At 37.5% G+C, this 20,312-nt stretch overlaps 1 protein-coding gene across 1 annotated transcript in view; it reads left to right on the top strand.

Annotated features, from left to right (window-relative positions):
- Positions 1-20,312, top strand: part of Faf1 (Fas associated factor 1) — a 297,788-nt gene that overhangs the window by 48,061 nt on the left and 229,415 nt on the right. Inside the window, exons 5-6 of the mRNA XM_042677919.1 lie at positions 4,414-4,505; positions 8,766-8,857. Coding sequence (XP_042533853.1) covers positions 4,414-4,505; positions 8,766-8,857 — 184 coding nt within the window. The remainder of the gene's footprint in view (positions 1-4,413; positions 4,506-8,765; positions 8,858-20,312) is intronic.

Raw genomic sequence — 20,312 nt, 5'->3', positions numbered from 1 at the left:
ACCTGTAATCCTAGCTACTCAGGAGACTGAGATCTGAGGATCGTGGTTCAAAGCCAGCCCAGGCATCAAAGTCTGTGAAATTCTTATCTCCAGTAAACCACTAGAAAACCAGAAGTGGCGCTGTGGCTCAAGCGGTAGAGCTCTCGCCTTGAGCTGAAGAGCCGAGGGACAGTGCTCAGGCCCAAAGTTCAAGCCCCTCGACCGACAAAAACAAAACAAAACTTTAAAAAAAATTTTATTTCTTTTTTTAAAATTTTTATTTATTTTTTATTGTGAGAATACTGTACATAGGGGTTACAATTACATGGGCAAGATAATGAGTACATTTCTTATCAAGCATTGTAGCCTCCTCCTTTGTTTCCCCTTCCCATCCCTTCCCATCCTCCCCCTGCCCCCTCGACCCAATCCTCTCCGCGCCCCCCCCCCCCAAAGTTGTAAAGTTCGTTTTTGACATAACAACTTGTACTTCTCATTGTTGCAACAGGTCCACCTGTATCCTTATTTAAACAACTTGTCACAAAGCAAAACTTTAAGAAGTATTTTTGCTATCTTTTGAAGTATATTAGAGTGTTCCTAGTGTTTCTCCTTTCTAGCTATAGCTTAATACCTATTAGTGATACTTTTCTCATTCTTCTTTCCCTTCTATTATCTCCAGTCTCTGGTAGCTACTGTTATATTGTGAGGTCAGCTTTTGTTTAAGATTTTATACATGAGTGAGAGTATGTTGTACATAAAAAGATGTTGGCTTATTTTGTTTAACATACTGATCTTCAGTTCCATTCAACATAAATGATACGATTTCATATTCTTAATGGCTGAATATTTTGCTGTTTGTACACATCACTTTCTGTATATATCCATCAGTTGATAGATACTTGGGTTCTTTCTAATCATTAGCTATTATGAATAATGCTACAATGAACATGTGAGTACAAGTGTCTCCTTTATATATTGATTTCATTTTTTTTGGGATTGCTGGTTCATATGGTAGTTCTATTTTTAGTCTTTTGAAGGATTTCAATTTTTTTTTTGCCAGTCCTGGGGCTTGAACTCAGGACCTGGGCACTGTCCCTAAGCTTCTTTTTGCTCAAGGCTAGCACACTACCACGTAAGCCACAGAACCACTTCTGGTTTTTTCTGTTTATGAGGTACTGAGGAATCGAACCCAGGGCTTCGCCACCCAGCCCATCTCAATTTATTTTTAAGTGCAGTATTGTATTCAGTAATTGGTATTAATGCTGTGCATATCTTTACAATTTTCCAAATAATTTGGAAGAGGGGAAGGAGTATACTGTAGTGACAGTGCCATCTTGTGGTAAGTTCTTTGGAGTTAGACAGATCCACAGGTAGAATTCTATACTTAGAACCTGCTGCTTTATAGCACTTTTCTCCTAAATTATTTTGAATACCTAAAAATAAAAGCTACTATATACTGAGAACCTATCCTGACTAGTGTCATGTTAGATTTTGTTTTTATGTCATTAATTGTAATAATGACATAATTTAAGATAATCAGTATTTTTTGAGTTCTTTGTTTGAATCAGACATTGTACAAAATGTTTTTTTTTGAAATGTTATTTAGTACTAACAGTAATCTAATGAGTTGTTAGTACCATAGACGAAGAAACTCAGGTGAATAGAGAATAATTTAAAAATAGAAGGAGCTGGGTGCCGGTGGCGCACGCCTGAAATCCTAGCTACTCAGGAGACTGAGATCTGAGGATCACGGTTCAAAGCCAGCCTGGGTAGGAAACTCCATAAGACTCTTCTCGCCAATAAACCACTAGAAAATCGGAAGTGGCGCTGTGGCTCAAGTGGTAGAGCGCTCGCCTTGAGCTGAAGAGTGCAGGGACAGTGCCCAGGCCCAGATTTCAAGCCCCACAATCTACCAACCCCCCCCCCCAAAAAAAAAAAAAAAAAAAAAACACCAGAGGGGACTAATATTGCTGTTATTGTTTATCTTTGTTTTTTAAGAATGAAAATGAAAAATATATTTTAAGAATATTTTAAATATTCTTAAATATTTAAATATTCTTAAATATTTAAATATTCTTAAAAATATATTTTTAAGAATGAAAATGAAAAATATATTTTAGAGTTCCTGGTTTTGAAATACTTGATTTTTCAATTTTAGTATTTTATACCTAAATTCTTTCTTTTCTTTTTCCTTCTCCTTTTTTCTTCTTCTTATCCTTCCTTGCTTGCTTGCTTGCTTCCTTCCTTCCCTCCCTCCCTTCCTCCCTCCCTCCCTTCTTCCTTCCTTCCTCCCTTCCTTTGTCCCTTCCCCTTCCCCTTCCTTGACCCCTCTTCTCCCCTCCCCTCCCCTCCCCTTTCTCTCCTCTCCTTTCCCTTACCTTTTTCTATCTTTTCCTTTTTTCTTCTTGTTTCTTTCTTTTTTCCTCCTCTTCTTCCTCTTCTCTTCTTCCTCTTGTTGTTGTTTTTGTGCCAGTCCAGGGGCTTGAACTAAGGACCTGGGAGCGGTCCCTGGAACTTTTTGCTCATGGCCAGTGCTTTACCACTTGAGCCATAGCTTTACTTCTTGCTTTTTGGTGGCTATGTGGAAATAAGAGTCTCATGGATTTGCTGCCTGGTCTGGGTACAAACCATGATCCTCAGATTTTAGTCCCCTGAATACCTTGGACTACAGATGTGGGTCACCAGTGTCCAGTTACACTTGAAACTTTTGAATATTTATTTTAACTTACTCACAATCATACATATTTACAGAGTACAATGTGATGCTTTGACACATGTATATAATGTGTAATGATAAAAATTAGGATAATTTCTCCATCTTTTTAAACATTTATCATTTTGTTGTATTTGGAGCCTTCTAAACTCCTTTCTTCCAGTTCTTCATAAAATATATAAGATGTTGTACACTACGGTCACCAACTAGAACTTACAGCTTACTGACTATACTGAAGAAACAGCCTACCAGAAGGGAAAAAATATTTACAAAGTATCTGACAGTGGTGACATACCAAATATATAAGGAATTTAAAAATATAAACAGCAACAAAAATAAGCTCACTAAGATGTGAGCTAACAGCTGGGAACAATAGTATTTGTGGTCCTAGCTACTTGGTAGACTGAGTTAGAAGCATTACTTGAACCTAGAAGTTGCTTGGAAAATATAGTGAGACCTCATAATCAGAAAAAAAAAAACAACACTGATGATTTGAGTAGATTTCTCAAAGATAGACAATAGTTAGATGGAAAAGTGGCTTACTTTAATCATTAGGCAAATGCAAATTAAAACACCTTTGAAATTCCATTTCACCCCAGCCAGAATGGCTGAAAACAAATTATTGTTGTTGTGAGGCTTGAACTCAGACCCTGGACACTGTCAATATTCCCCCTTTTATTGTTTTTCTATTCAACACCATTGAAACTGTCTTCTAGATCATATGTATTGACTTTAGTTTTTCGGTTAAAGTATGTTATTTTCTTTCATCCTCATAGTCTGTGAGTAGATAGATAGTATTATTTTTTTCATTTTTTAGATGTAGGAATAAGAATAGGCAAGCTATTTCTAAAAAAGAAAAATTTAACCTAAATTGTCATTATAAAGTCTGCTTTCCCTGTACCACAATGCCTCAATCTTTATACTTATATACTACTACCATAGACTGAACTTGGGTATATAAGTCAGTTGGTTAGTTTTTCTTTTTTGTTTTGTTTTGTTTTGGGTCCGGTCGTGAGGCCTGAACTCTGGGCCTGGGCGCTGTCCCTCAGCTCTTCAGCTCAAGGCTAGCGCTCTACCACTTGAGCCACAGCACCACTTCCGGCTTTTTTGTTCTTTTTGTTTATGTGGTGCTGTGGATCAAACCCAGGGCCTCAGGCATGCAAGGCAGGCGCTCTACCACTGAGCCACCTTCCCAGCTCCAGTTGGTTAGTTTTTCTGTTTAAATTCTCAATCACTGAAATTTCTCTTAAAAAGTAAAGCTTAATGAAAGTATATAAGTAGAAACAATCAGTTGTGGAGTCTTTTTTTTGGGGGGGGGGTCTGGTTGTGGGGTCTGAACTCTGGGCCTGGGCCCTGTCCCTCAGCTCTTCAGCTCAAGGCTAGCGCTCTACCACTTGAGCCACAGCGCCACTTCTGGCTTTTTGCTTATGTGGTGCTGAGGAATCGAACCCAGGGCCTCAGGCATGCAAGGCAAGCACTCTACCACTGAGCCATCTTCCCAGCCCTCAGTTGTGGAGTCTTATAATTAATGTTTAAGCCAGAGTTCTTTGAAGGGGCAGCATACTGTTTGAACAAGAAGATTTGAAGTTTGGAGTATTGAATAAAAAAAATTATTCATCAGACAAGTATCATTGACTATATATTGTATCCCAAATACTTATGCTTGTCTTCTATAGACAAATGTTGACTATTTGTTAGTAACATCTGTTTTCTTATTTATACAGGAGAGATTAAACAGATCCTAGAAAGTGAGCTTCAGATACCTGTGCCTAAAATGCTCTTAAAAGGATGGAAGACTGGAGATGTGGAAGACAGTGTGAGTTTCTTGAAACAAAACAAAAAAAAGAAAATTCAGTTAGGCAATTGACTAAATGATATATACAAGTTGTTACATATGAGTCAGATGTTAATGTGACCAACATTCACTTGATTTAGTTGAATCCCAAACAATGTGTTTAAAGCTAAAATATTTCCAGGCTAAACTAATAGTTTAAATGATTAGATATAAGTAAGTAAAAACACTGTGTGCCATGTTTTTCTTGTTTCTAGTTAATTTGTACTCCTTTTGATAGCGTTTGTCCCCCCCTTCCCCCCTTCAAACTGTTAGGGTGTCATTGAATGTCCTGAAAAAAAAAATTATTGGACCACTACTGGCTTGAGAAAGTTACACATAGTATGATGCCAAGTATTAATTATGGAGCAGAGATAATAATAGGATGGGCTGAGAATGTGGCTTAGTGGTAGAGTAGTTGCCTAGCATTCATGAAGTCCTGGGTTTGATTCCTTAGTACTTCATAAACAGAAAAAGCTGGAAAGAGAAAGAGAGAGAGGGGAGAGGGGTGGGGAATAGGAAACTTAAAACTTGGAAAATTTAAATGGTAGCAATAGTTTTTGATTTATTTAGATAGTGGCAGGTTCCTGGAATAAATTCTAAGAATTTGCAGAAAGTGCTAGCCTTGTTAGATACCCGGTATGTTTCACATGCCTTTTCTTTATTTTACTTTTTTTTTTTCTTTCTTATTTTTAAACACAAAGAGTAGGAATGGAGGGAAAGAATGAATTAACTGTGAAGTTTTCAGTGTTTGAGGAGAAAATAATTTATGAAACTTTTTTTTTTTTGGGTCCGGTCATGGGACCTGAACTCTGGGCCTCGGTGCTGTCCCTCAGCTCTTCAGCTCAAGGCTAGCGCTCTACCACTTGAGCCACAGCGCCACTTCTGGCTTTTTTCTATTATATGTGCTGAGGAATCGAACCCAGGGCCTCTGGCATGTAAGGAATGCGCTCTACCACTGAGCCACCTTCCCAGCCCCGAAACTTTTTTTTTTATCATGTTATTAAGTTAATTTTTCTACAGCCACTAATAAAAATAAAATGTTTAATTTGTGTGTGTGTGTGTGTGTATGTATGTTTATGTACACACGTGCGCACGTCAGTACTAGGGCCTGGACTTAGGAACTGGGTGCTCTCCCTTAGAATTTAAGCTCAAGGCTAGTGTTCTATCACTTAGGCCACAGCTCCACTTCTAACTTTCTAATGGTTAACTGGAGATAAGAGTTTCACAGACTTTTCTGCCCAGGCTGCTTTAAACTGCAATCCTCCTGCCTCAGCCTTCTCAGTAGATAGAATTACAGGCATGAGCCACTAACACCCATTTACAATCTTCAACTTTTAGTTCAGTTCTTTATGAGTTGCTGCTTGTAGACATTGTGCTTATAAATTCTACTTGTATATGTTGGTTTATTTGATATGTGGAACTGCTATGAGTATTTCAATGAGGTATTTGTAAGTTTAGGTATAAGTAAGCTTTGTGTGCCATGTAGTCTCTGTTTTAGCTACTCAGTTCTGCTGATGATAAGTGAAAGCAACCATAGCCAATATGTGAAAGAACAAACATAATTATATTCCAGTGTAACTTTGCATATAGACACAAAACTTGATTTTTATATAATTTCACATGTCATGAAATAGTCTTTTGAATACCTCCCCAATTTAATATTATTTCTCTCTATTAAAAAATGTTAAGCTAATTGTGCACTTGGTGGCTTCTAACTGCTCAGGAGTCTGAGATGTGAGGATTACAGTTTAAAAGCAGCCTTGGCAGAAAAGTCTATGACACTCTTATCTCCAAAAAGTCAGAAATGGAGCTGTGCCTCAAGTGGTAGAATGCTAGCAAGTCTTTAGCAAAGATACTAAGGGACAGTGCACAGACTCAGAGGTCAAAATCCAGGACTAGCACATGTGTATACATACACACATACACACACACACACACACACACACACACACACACACACACACACACACCCCACGACACACACACCCCACGACACACACCCCACGACACACACACACACACCCCACGACACACACACACACCAAAGAAAAAACACTTATACATACTTTTCAGTGGTTTGTAAAGATAAAGGCAGTCATTTAGAAAATGTTCTTTAAGCTATTTTTCTTCTATTTCAACAGCCTTTGTTACATATAATACTTTCAGTTACTTTTTTATTTTTTATTTTTGTGATGCTGGGGTTCGAACCCAGAGCCTGGTGTGCTGGGCAAGCACTTTATAATTCAAACCATCTTCTAGCCATATAACTGATTATTTCTTTATACTCTATTAAAAAATCAGTATACATTAGTTGTACAATGAAGGTTTCATTTTAACATGTCTACACATGCATACAACATAGCAACCAGGATTGCACCCAACCAGGATGGAAGTTTCAGTTGACAAGAAGTTGATTTCAGTACATTGTATATGAGACTCTTCTCTACTCAGAGTGGTTTAGTTTCAAAGTCTATGTGATAAATCGTGGTCTTGTGTTTGTTGTAAGTTCTAGTGAAAACTGATCACCACAAACTGCTCTGATTTTTTTTTTTTAAGACAAATATAGGATCCAAGATATCTCTAGGAATGATATCCTGATCATATCCCAAAGAGCTGGCACTGGGTCTAGCTCTCAGCTCCTTGCCACTCTTATTCTGCTGTGAGAGCAATCACTCTCCTAATTTCCTGGGTCCCTGGAAACTCCTTGTAGTTTCTCCTTTCTTTTGTGTCACTAGATTCTCAACATGATCCTCAGATCTCAGCCTTCTGAGTAGCTCACATTACAGGTGTAAGCCACTGGCTCCTGGTCTACCTGAAACTCTTTTTTATTCTAGTTAATAGGACTTGAACTCAGAGCCTTTGTTCGGCTTTTTCATTCATTGCTGGTGCCCTCCTACTTGAGCCATGCCTCTAATCTAGCTCTTTGCTGAATACCTGGAGATAGAATCTCATGGCCTTTTCTGCATTAGGCAGATTTCAAATGTGGTCCTTAGATCTCAGGCTCCTGAGGAGCCAGGATTACAGGTATGAGCCATTGGTTCCCAGCTTGCATCGAATTCTTGTTCTCTTTATATTCTCTTGGTTTATTTCTATATTATCTTCAAGTCTTTGCTCTTGTCATAGACTCTAACCACCCAGGTGAAAATTTCAAAAAACTCTTACCTAAAATTCTTTACCACCTTTTCTTGCTTTTTTTTTTTTTTTGCCGGTCATGGGGCCTAAACGCTGGGCCTGGGCACTGTCCCTCAGCTCTTCAGCTCAAGGCTAGGACTCTACCCCTTGAGCCATAGCGCCACTTCCAGCTTTTTCTGTTTATGTGGTGCTGAGGAATCGAACCCAGGGGCCTCATGCATGCAAGGCAAGCACTCTACCACTGAGCCACCTTCCCAGCCCCCACCTTTTCTTGCTTTATCTTTAGTTAAAATTATGTCCTCTATAACTCAACTACAGAGGTTACTTACTTTATTCCTTTTTATTCTTTTTAAATATGAAATGTACACTCTATAAAATCATAAATTTAATTTTAGGCTGTTCTAGTCACTTGTATATTCTCAGTGGCTACAATAATCCTGGTATAGAGAAAGTGGCTCAGTAAATTTCTAAATAAGTATACTCCTTGAATGTATGACCATAAAGATGTAAAAATATATTTCTTAATGTATATTGCTGTATTTCTGTACACCAGAAAGTTATTTACCATCAAATTGGGGTTTTGAAATATATATGATTTTTGTGCCAAGGGAATTTAGTTTGTATATGGTTGTAACTATAAGCAGGGTAATTTAACAAAAAAGTAAATGAAATCTGAATTAGTAAATATTCCTGCTAGTTTGTATAACCTCTTAGGCTGCAGCTCCTTATCTAAAAATTTATTGGGGGTAAAATGCTTTTCTGTGATCCTTTCTTGACTTAGTAATTTCTGAAACCTTGCACTTTTGATTTTTGCCATAAAATTCTTGTTAGTTGCATGAGTATACTTCTTCAGTGAAGAAATTATGAACTAAATTGTGTTCTTATCTATTTGTATTTCTTCATGAGCTTGTCAATGAATTTGTATTTTTATTTTTAATCTTCAGATTTATACTGATTTTTGGTATATATTAGGGGGGAACAAGAGATTGGATTCAGCAGTTTTCCATTATGTCATTTAGTAAATTATCAGAAGATGAAAGGTCAAGCTGTTAATTTTCAATTTATAAAAAAATTGATAATGCATATTCATTTTTTGTTTTCCTTTTTCAGACGGTCCTAAAATCACTACACTTGCCAAAAAACAACAGTCTTTATGTCCTTACACCAGACTTGCCACCACCTTCATCATCCAGTCATGTTGGGTAAGTAGTTTATTTTTCTGGGAATATGAAGAATTTAGTTGTTACATTCTTTTAAGGTACATATACACACCAAAATTAAATCAAGCAAAAAGCTGTGGAAGCTTTTTTTTTAAATATGTATTTTTTATTGTAAAAATACTGTACAGATGGGCTAGGAAGGTGGCTCAGTGGTAGAGCGCTTGCCTTGCATGCCTGAGGCCCTGGGTTCGATTCCTCAGCACCACATAAGCACAAAGAAAAAAAAAAGCCGGAAGTGGCGCTGTGGCTCAAGTGGTAGAGTGCTAGTCTTGAGCTGAAGAGCTGAGGAACAGCGCCCAGGCCCAGAGTTCAGGCCCCACAACCGGACCCAAAAAAAAAAAAATACTGTACAGAGGGGTTACAGTTACATGAGTAGGGTAATGAGTACATTTGCTATCGACCATTGTTACCTCCTCCTTTATTTTTCCCTTACCATCCCTTCCCTCCCTACCTCCTAAACTCCTTACTCCCACCCACCCACCCGAAATTGTAAAGTTCATTTTCAGTGTCTTGTACATCTCACTGTTACAACCTGTATCCTTATTTAAGCATTTTGTTATAGCCCTTCCCCTCCCCAAATTATAAAAATGTATATACAAGATGCAGGACACTGGAATCAGGACACTGGAATTAGATACAGTGAAAACTGGGGTTATACCATGGGGTAAGAACATACAAAAGAAATAGAAGAATCACATAGTACATTATAAGTACGTTAAAAACAATAGCAAGATAGAAAAAAAAACCCACTTGTGTTCCTGTCTTGGGGTTCATTTCACTTAACATCATGTTATATGGTCATATGTACATAGCTTTTGACCTTTTCTGCTTGTTGTAAGTTTTTTTTTTTTTTTTTTTTGCTGGTCATGGGGCCTGAACTCTGTGCCTGGGTGCTGTTCCTTAATTCTTCAGCTCGAGGCTAGTGCTCTAACACTAGAGCCACAGCACCATTTTTGGCTATTTCTGCTTATGTGGTGCTGAAGAAGCGAACCCAGGGCCTCATGCATGCAAGGCAAGCACTCTACCACTGAGCCACCTTCCCAGCCCCCATGTGGAAGCTTTTAACTTACCAGTAGCTGCTAAGTATGTCCATTTTCAAACTATTTGTCCTGAATAATGAGTCTTCTTAGAAATAGGTCATCTTTACCAAAACTCTAGTATATTAAAAATAGTCAAGCCAGGCACAGGTGGCTCACTCCTGTAATCCTAGCCACTCAGGAGGCTGAGATCTGAGGATCGCAGTTCAAAGCCAGCCCCGGCAGGAAAGTCTGTAAGACTCTTATCTCCAGTAAACCACCAGAAAATTGGAAGTGGTGCTGTGGCTCAAGTGGTAGAGCGCTTGCCTTGAGCTGAAGAGCTGCCCAGGCCCAGAGTTCAAGCCCCACGACTGACAAAAAAAGAAAAGGAAAGAAAGAAAAGAAAGAAAGAAAGAAAGACACTGAAAATGGGGGTGAGGGGGGATGTAGTTTAGCAGTAGAATGCCTTGCCTAGCATGCTCCAGGTTCTAGATTTGATCCACAGTACTGAAACAGACAACTGAACAAAACAAAATATATCAAGGAAAGACTAAAGTTAGAGGGAAGAGAAACAGTAAGTGGAATCACAATCTCTTATTGCTGAAGAAGACATACCTTTCACGAAAATTCACTGAGTTCTACAGGATAAACACTAGCATACAATTTATTAAAATTTTTCTATTGGAAGACAGAAGCTTATTTTTCTCAGTTCTTACAGTAAAACTCAATTCATTTTAGAATAATCCAATGATGTTAATATTATTTGACATAATTACATCTTATTGCTAGATAAAACAAGTGACCTATGTTTACTAATTATGCTAGTGATAGTATATGATATATAATATATGATAATATGATATGATGTACGACATTATATGTATAATGTATTATATATGAATGATACTGTAGTTTGAATTGAGGTCCTTACTCTTGCTAGAAAGGTATTCTACTACTTAAGCCATGCTACCCCACTCTATCCTCAGACCATAATCTTTCTAACTACAGCTTCCTTTGTAGCTGGAATCATAGGCACATACTACCATGCCTGGCTCACTGATTGAGATGATATCTCCTTAAGTTTTGGCTTGGCCTGTGCTTCAGCAGTCCTCCAGATCTTCACCTTCTGAGTAGCTGGAGTTGCAGATCTGAGACACCATGCCAGTCCTTGAATAATAATTTTTCTGGAACTTTTCATAGAGTATAGCCTCAGAACTATGTTTAAATTGACTTTAGAATTTCAAGATCAGGGCTGGGAAGGTGGCTCAGTGGTAGAGTGCTTGCCTTGCATGCATGAGGCCCTGGGTTCGATTCCTCAGCACCACATAAACAAAAAGGAAAAAGCCAGAAGTGGTGCTGTGGCTCAAGTGGTAGAGCATTAGCCTTGAGCTGAAGAGCTGAGGGACAGCGCCCAGGCCCAGAGTTCAGGCCCCACGACCGGACCCAAAAAAAAAAAAAAATAAAGAATTTCAAGATCATTGCACATGTTTTCTTCTTTTTAATTTTTAAATTATTACAAAGGTGATATACAGAGGGATTACAGTTATATAAGTTAGGTAAAGAGTGTCTCTTCCCCCCCCCCCCCCCTTTTTTTTTTTTGCTAGTCCTGGGGCTTGAACTTAGGGCCTAGGCACTACACTGTTCCTTAGCTTCTTTGCTCAAGGCTAGTGCTCTACCACTTGAGCCACAGTGCCATTTCTGGCTTTTTCTGAATAGTTTGTTTGAAGATAAGAGGGACTTTCCTGCCCAGGCTGGCTTTGAACTGCAATCCTCAGATCTCAGCCTTCTGAGTAGCTAGAATTACAGGCAAGAGCCATGGGTGCCTGGCGGGAGTACATTTCTTTTTGGGTAATGTCACCCCTTCCCTTGTTCTTTCCCAGTTTTTCCCTCCCATTACTGCCCATAAGTTGTGTAGTTCATTTTCAGCATAGTATCCAGTGAGTACCATTGCTGCATTTGTTCCACCCTTTGTACTTCCATTACTGAACCTCTTCTTAAACCCCCAAACACATATAAACAAACAGAAAGGAAAGAAAAAAAAACTGCAGGAAGTGGTGCTGTGGCTCAAGCGGTAGAGCGCTTGCCTTGAGCTGAAGAGCGCAGGGACAGCGCCCAAGCCCAGAGTTCAAGCCCTGGGACCAACGGAAAAAAAACAAAAACAAAAAAAAAAACTGTGAAAAAGATGAAACCTCTTAGCTGGGCATTGGTGGCTCATGCCTGTAGTCTTAACTACTCAGGAGGCTGAGACCTGAGGATTGCAGTTCAAAGACTTCCCTGGCAGGAAAGTCCTGAGATTCTTATATCCAATTAACCACTAGAAAACTGATATTGACACTGTTGCCAAAGTAGTAGAGCTCAGGGACAGCGTTCAGGCCCTGAGTTCAAGCCCCTTGACCAACCAAAAAAAAAAGTAAAGAAGGAAAGAAATAACCTCTTGTTTCTCTTGTTTTCCTTTCCTGAAGTTCGTTTCAATAAATATTATTTTGTGTGAGTAGGTGCACATAGACTTTGTACCTTTCTGTTCTTGTACTAAGAGTGTTGTTCTTTGGTCTCATTGTGTGTGAATCCCTAGAGACCTGTATAATTTATTGTATTTTAGATCTAGCTTCTGTATATGAGAGGAAACATATTCTGTTTGTCTTTCTGAGGGTTGCTTACTTCACTTAACTTGATTTGTTCTAGGTCCATTCATGTCCCTGCTAATTATATGATATTACTCTTTCTAATGGCTGTGTAATATTCCATTGTGTATAGGTACCACAGTTTTTGGATCCACTCATTTATTGTAGGGCATCTTGCTGTTTCTACAACTTGCCTATTGTGAACAGTACAGCAATGAACATGGATGTGCAAGTGTCTTTATCCTGGCTTGTGAGGTTTGGGTGGATGCCCAGGAATAATATGGTCTGCTATCTAGAGTGGTTGTACTAGTTTACATTCCCACCATCAGTGAAATGGGGTTCCTTTTTCCCTACATCCCCACACCATCTGTTGTTTAAATTCACAATGTTGGCCAATGTAACTGTGGTGAAATGGAGTCTGAGTTGTTTTGATTTCCATTTCCTTCATGGCTATGACCTCTTGTTCTGAGAAGTCTCTCCTTACCTCCTTTGCCCATTTAGTAATTGGTTTATTAGCTTTGGGAGAGATTAGTTTCTTGAGCTCCTTGTATATTTTAGATATTAGGCCTTTGTCTGATATCCTGCTGATAAAGATCTTCTCCCACTCTGCTGGCTGTCTTTGTAGTTTAGTAACTATGACTTTTGCTGTGCAGAAACTTTTTAGTTTGACATAATCCCATTTGTTAAGTCTCTTTTCTATCTGCTGTGCCCATGGGACTCCTTTCAGAAAGTTTCTGCCTATGTCTATGAATTCTAGTGTTTCTCCTATTTCCTTTTCTAGTAATTTCAATATTTCAGGTCTGATGTTAAGGTCTTTGATCCACTCTGAGTTGATATTTGTGCATGATGACAAACAAGGATTCACTTTCAGCTTTCTGCATATGGATGTCCAGTTTAATCAACACTAGTTATTGAAGAGGCTATCATTTTTCAACTGTGTTTGTGTGGCTCCCTTATAAGGTATCAGATAACTGTAGGTGTATGATTTTATTTCTGGGTCTTCTAGTCTGTTCCATTGATCTTCATGTCTATTTTTGTGCCAGTACGAACCTGTTTTTGTTATTCTAACTCTGTAGCAGAGCTTGAGGTCTGGGATTGTGATACCACCCATATTACTTTTTTTGGGGGGGGGGGTCCAGTTGTGGGGCCTGAACTCTGGGCCTGGGCGCTGTCCCTCAGCTCTTCATCTCAAGGCTAGTGCTCTACCACTTGAGCCACAGAGCCACTTCTGTCTTTTTTTTCTTATGTGGTGCTGAAGAATTGAACCCAGGGCCTTATTCATGCAAAGCAAGCACTTTTCCACTGAGCCACTTTCCCAGCCCCCTGCATTACTTTTTTTTTTTTTTTTTTATTGTAAAGCTACTATACAGAGGGTTACAGTTACATGAGTGAGGTTATGAGTACACTTCCTCTTGAACATTGTTACCCCCTCCATTGTTTTCCCCCTACCATCCCCTCCCTCCCTTCCTTCCCCGAGGTTCTTTTTTTTTTTTTTTTTGATTGTGATTAAATGATTACATAATTTCAAAGTCACAAGTTCATTCTAACTTCCCTGGAGCAAATTGTCTACCACAGTCTGTAATATATAACAGTGTTCACATGTTATATACCATATTCCCCCTGCATTACTTTTTTAGCCTAAAATTACTTTGGCTTTTCTAGGTCTTTTGTTGTTCCACATGAATTTTGTGGTTAATTTCTCAATCTTGGTGACAAATTTCACTGGGATTTTAATGGGGATTGCATTAAATTTGTAGATCATTTTTGGTAGTATGGCTATTTTTACAATATTCTACCTATCTATGAACACGGAAGGTCTTTCCATTTCCTGAGGTCATCTTTTGATTTCTTTTTTCAAATTTTATAGTTTTTTTTTTTTTTTGGATCCGGTCGTGGGGCAGCTCTTCAGCTCAAGGCTAGCGCTCTACCAATTGAGCCACAATGCCACTTCCGGCTTTTTTCTTTTTGCTTATGTGGTGCTGAGGAATCGAACCCAGGGCCTCATGCATGCAAGGCAAGTGCTCTACCACTGAGCCACCTTCCCAGCCCAAATTTTATAGTTTTTGCTATAAAGGTCTTTTGCTTCTTAAGTTGTTTATTCCTAGGTGGGGTTTTTTTTTTTTTTTTTTTTTTTTTTTGTGGTATGCATTGTTGGTATACAGAAAGGCTACTGATTTTTGTGGGTTAATTTTGTATTCTGCTACTTTGCCAAAGTTATAGTTAAGCTCTCGCTCTTGGAGTTTGGGGATGGAGTCTTTCATGTCCTTTAGATATAAGATCATGTCATCTGGAAATGGGGATTGTTTAACTTCTTTTTTTCCCCAATGTGAATCCTTTTTATATCTTTTTCTTGTCTAATTGCTCTGGCTAGGAATTCCAAAAATATATTAAAGGAGTGGAGACAGCAAATATCCTTGCTTTGTTCCTGATTTTAGAGGAAATGGTTTTTAGTTTTTTCACCATTCAGTATCATATTGGCTGTTAATCTGTCATATTAGCTATTATTTTAAGGTATGTTCCTTTTATTACTAGATTCCCCAGAGCTTTTAACATGAATAGATGTTGGATTTGTTGAAAGCTTTTTCTGCATGATTGAGATGATCATGTGGTTCTTTTTTATGTAAATTAATTCAGTTTTGCATCACTGGGATGAAACCTACTTGATCATAATGTATGATTTTTTTGATTTCTTGCTGAGTTCTGTTGGCTAATATTTTATTGAAGAGCTTTGCATCTGTGTTCATCAGAGAGATTGCTTTATAGTTCTCTTTTTTCATTAGATTCCCACCTGGTTTTAGGAGGAGAGTGATGCTGGATTCATAAAACGAATTTAGAATTGATCCTTTTTTCCCTATTCCATGGAGAAGTTTGAGGGGTAATAGTGTTAGTTCAGCTTTAAAACTCTTACAGAATTCAGTCATGAATATATCAGGATCCAGGCTTTTCCTTGTTGGAAGACTGCTGATAAGTTCCTCAATCTCATACTGTGTTATTGGCCTGTTTAAGTGGTTTATATCCTCTTGGTTCAGTTTAGGCAGATTGTATGTCTCTAGGAATTTACCCATTTCTACTAGATTTTTCATCTTATTTGAGTATAGATTTTGAAAGTAATCCTTCATAATCTTTTGGACTTCTTGAATGTTGTAATGTTTCCTTTGGCATCTCTGATTTTGTTGATTGAGTCTCTTTGTCAATTAGTCAGTGTGTCAATTTTCTTGATTTTTTTCAAAGAACCAGCTTTTTGTTAGGTTGATTTTATGTATAGTTTCTTTTTTTTTTTTAGTCTCTATTTAGTTGATTTCTGCCATGATCTTTACTATCTGTCTCTGTCTAGTAGTGTTGGATTTGGTTTGTTCCTGTTTTTCTAGTTGCATCATGAGCTGTTTCTATTTTCTTTATATGTGTACTTAGAGCTATGAACTTGCCTCTCAACACTGCTTTTGCAGTATCTCAGAGGTTCATTTCCTCCTTTATTTCTTCAGCGTCTCAGGTGTTGTTCAGCAGTGTATTCAGTCTCCATGTATTTGACTGTTTTCTGCACTACATTTTGTTGTTGAGAACTACTTTAATTCCATTGTGATCAGATAGGATGCAAGGAGTTATCTCGATCCTTTGTATTTGTGCAGGCTTGTTGCATATTCTAGGATATGGTCAGTTTTGGAGAATATTCCAGGGGCTGCTGAGAAGAATGAATGGTGTAGTTATTGGGTGAAATACTCTGAGGAAGTATTTTCTTCTTTTTGCTATGACTTGGTTTCTTCCTTCCTTCATGATAAAAGAGACTTGTGTCTCTAGAATTTGAATATTCTTAGGCTTTTCCCCAACCACGTATCTATCATATATTCTCATTTTTAGGTAGGTGATAGCAAGAAAAAAAATTAAATTTTACTTTAACAAAACAGAAATCACTTAAGTAAAAAGTTAAATTGAATATAATTGTATTTAAAAGGCTAGCGATAGTAAATTTATGTTAAGGCTATAATGAACTCTTATTTTGCTCTTTGTTTTATAGTTAGATCATTTATTAATGAAAAGTGGAATTTGTACATGATTACAAATTATGAGCTACAGACTTGACATCTTAGTGTTTATAGTAATTCTAATATACACCTCAGATGAGATTAAGGTAAACAAAGAATTATAGGTATGGTTCTATACCTAGTCAGGGTAGAACATTATTTTGTAGGCTAGTTAGCAAAGTATAATCCCTATTATATAATATGTAATCCACATAATTAAAAGCAGACTGTAGACATCATTGTTTATAATCTAGTCGTAGCCAGTAGCATGATTAAATGGACTTATCAAAATGTCTTCCTGGACTAATGGAAATGTTCTTCATTGTCATGTGGCTGACTGCTGTTTGCTTGCCAATCACTGAGTCCCTAGGCAGCCATGGATCTACATTGCTGCTGAAATGAAGTGTTCATTGGAGATTGAGAACTAAAACAATAAAATGCTTTTCTTGTTGGCTTTGTGGATTTTTTTAACCAAGTTATAATGATGCTAATGTGCGTGTTAGTATAATAAGCAAGAGAAAAATTTGAAGAAAATAAAGATGTAGTATGAAGAGAAGGGTATGTGGAGATTCCTGCTAAGTCATTTCAGTACTCATTTTATTAAAAACCTAACTAAAAGTTAAGCTTTTTCCTTTTTTTGTATTGTTTGGTGCGGGTCTTGGAACTTGAATTCAGCCTCTGGGTGCTGTCCCTGAGCATTTTTAGTCAACTATCGATATATGTCATTTGATCCACAGCTGTACTTCTAGATTTTTGGTCATTAATTGGAGATAAGAATCTCATGGACTTTCTCCAGTCTTGGAGCTTGATTTCAGGACCTGGGTCCTGTCCCTGAGCATTTTTACTCAAAGCTAGTGCTCTACCACTTGAGCCATAGTTCTACTTGCAGTTTTTTAAGAATCTCATGGACTTTCCTTCCTGTGCTGATTTCAAGCTGTGATAATCAGATCTCAGCCTACTGAGTAGCTAGGATTAACATGCGTGAGCCACCAACACCCAGCAAGAGATTATTTTTATTTTTTATTTTATTTTATTTTTTTTTTGGGTCCAGTCGTAGGGCCTGAACTCTGGGCCTGGGCGCTGTCCCTCAGCTCTTCAGCTCAAGGCTAGCGCTCTACCACTTGAGCCACAGCACCACTTCTGGCTTTTTTCTTTTTGCTTATGTGGTGCTGAGGAATTGAACCCAGGGCCTTGAGCATGCAAGGCAAGCGCTCTACCACTAAGCCACCTTCCCAGCCCAAAGAGATTATTTTTAATATATATATATATTTTGTTGGTTGTGGGGCTTGAACTCAGGACCTGGGAACTGTCCCTGAGGTCTTCTGTTCAAGGCTATGGCTCTACCACTTTGAGTCTCATGAACTTTTCTGCCTGGGCTGACCTGGAACTAAGGTGATCCTTAGATCTCATCCTTGAGAGTAGCTCGGATTACAGGCATAAGCCACTGGCGCCCCACCCTAGAGAGTATCAAAAATAGTAGACTGTTTAATCAAATTATATTTATATATATGTGGACATGTCATAGTGAAAGCCCCTTGTGCACCTAACTGATGCTAACATAAATATGTAAAAATTTGTGAACTTATAAACTTGTCTATATTAGAGTGTTTCTTGAGTCAAATTGGTTTTTTTTTTTTTTTACAGAACTTTATTATAATTGATGAATTCATGGTGATCTCATTTGTACTTTGTAACGTAATTTGTAATTTCAAAGTACGAAAATGAAAGATGATTATTTCTTGGAGTTATACTCTGAAACTGATAAAAGAAATTGGGAAAGTTTGTGTACATGTTATCCTCATTCCTTTCTTCATCTCAGAAATGAGGTGTTTCAGAAAAGACAGTATATTTTATGTAGGGAGTCAGTTTGTAAAGTTTTATTAACTTTTTAAAATGTTTTTCTCTGAAGTCCAGTGTATTGTTGGGAAGATGGAGGATATTTGGAGAATAAATTTTCTGTTAATTTCAATACAGAAATATGATATGATCTTTCTGATACATACTACTATCCCAACACCAGTTCAGTGGTAATCTTTAGCGTTCTTATAAAGTTACTAATCTCCTCTAAAAGACTTAGACAACATTAGTATTAAAGTTTCATTCATAAACTACACTTATTATAAACAAATTAGGAGAGTAATGATTTTATTTTATTTTTTTATTTTTGCCAGTACTGGGACTTGAACTCGGGGCCTGGGCACTGTCCCGAGCTTCTTTTGCTTAAGGCTAGCACTCTACCACTTGAGCCACAGCACCAATTCTGGTTTTTTCTGTTTATGTGGTACTGAAGATTCATTTCCCAAGCAAAGCAATCATGGTATAGTGAGAAAAATCCTGGGCTACAGGCATGCTTTTCCAGGGCCTTAGATTTTTTTTTTAAATTATGAGAGACATTGTTCTGTTTGTCAGAATAGTTGTTTATTTTTGTTTTGTTTTTTATTTTTGGTGATACTGAAGCTTGAACTCAGGGTTTACATGCTGACCAGAGGAGATCCTCTGACAGTCCTTGTAGCATTGTTCATTTATTTGTTTATTGTAAATGTGATGTAGAAAGTAAAGTTACATAAGTCATGTAATGAATATATTTCTTTGCGAACAGTTGTCACCTTTTCCCTCATCTTCTTCCAGGTTTTTCTTCTTGTTCTCCCTACCACAAGTTCATTTTCAACATAGTATGCATTGTTCATTTTTTTTTTTTTTTTATCCAAAATGTGTTTATTGGGGCATTGTTCATTTTTAAGGCAAGGTTTTGCTGTATGTCTGAGCCAGCTTGGATTTTGAGATCTCTCTATCCTCAGTTGCTGAATGACCCATGTATATCACTGTTCCCAGCCACTGGTCAAGATGGAGTATTTTTGTTCTGATGCTTTTACTTATTGGCTGAGCCATTCCTCCAACCCCCAAGATGGAGTATTTTGACCTCTCTCTCTCTCTCTTTCTCTCTCTCTCTCCCTCTCCCTCTCTCTCTCTCCCCCCCCCAACTCTCTTTTTCAGATGATTCACTTGGTTTTGAAGTCTACTCTTTCTTTTCTTCATGGATTGTGGGAGAAATTTTTGTCTCCTCAATTTTATATTGCTTTTTTAAAAATTTGATTTTTTAAGTTATCTTTAAGTACTTGTATAAAGGGGTTTCAGTTCAACATAACAATTTATGAGTATAATGCTATAATGCATTTTGATTTTAATTTTTTAAATACCCTGCCTGATTTTAGACCTCAATTTGAAGATCTATGCTTCCTCAGATCAAACTACTGTAATGGTAGTTTTAAAATGTTTATAACCAACAGTGCTACTTTACATAGTAAAGCATAAATTTCCAAGTACAATAACTAAAATTTATTTATGGAATTGTTTTACTTGATTTTTTTTTCCTTTTCCTTTTCTGGGGTATGTATATGCAGGAGTTTCAATTCAGGGCCTTGCTCTACCACGTTAGCCACACATCTAGCCCCAAATTTAACTTGATTTTTATAAAAACTCTGTAAAGATGCAACCCTAGTTTGATGCCTCTGTTTTATAGATAAGGAGATCAAGGTGTTTAGATTATTTAAGAATGTCAGGATATTTGGAAAATTGTGTAGATTGAGGTTAGTAAATGCTTCTGTGAAGATTTTGCTCTATTTTGTATAGCTTTCAGATTTCTGGCAGGAATATGCAAAGCTTTGTTACAAAGGCAAATTCTGTCTTTGGAAGCTACTTTCTGGAATGGGAATTTAAAAAAATATGGTTTCCCTATATTTTTGAAGGCAGTTTATATAATTTCATTTGTTATAATTCTTCC

The sequence above is a fragment of the Dipodomys spectabilis genome, unplaced genomic scaffold, assembly GCF_019054845.1.
Source record: "Dipodomys spectabilis isolate Male_0828 unplaced genomic scaffold, ASM1905484v1 ptg000002l, whole genome shotgun sequence".
Classification (NCBI taxonomy): Eukaryota; Metazoa; Chordata; class Mammalia; order Rodentia; family Heteromyidae; genus Dipodomys; species Dipodomys spectabilis.
Note: the sequence above shows the minus strand (reverse complement) of the source record. Positions and strands in the feature narration are given on the sequence as shown.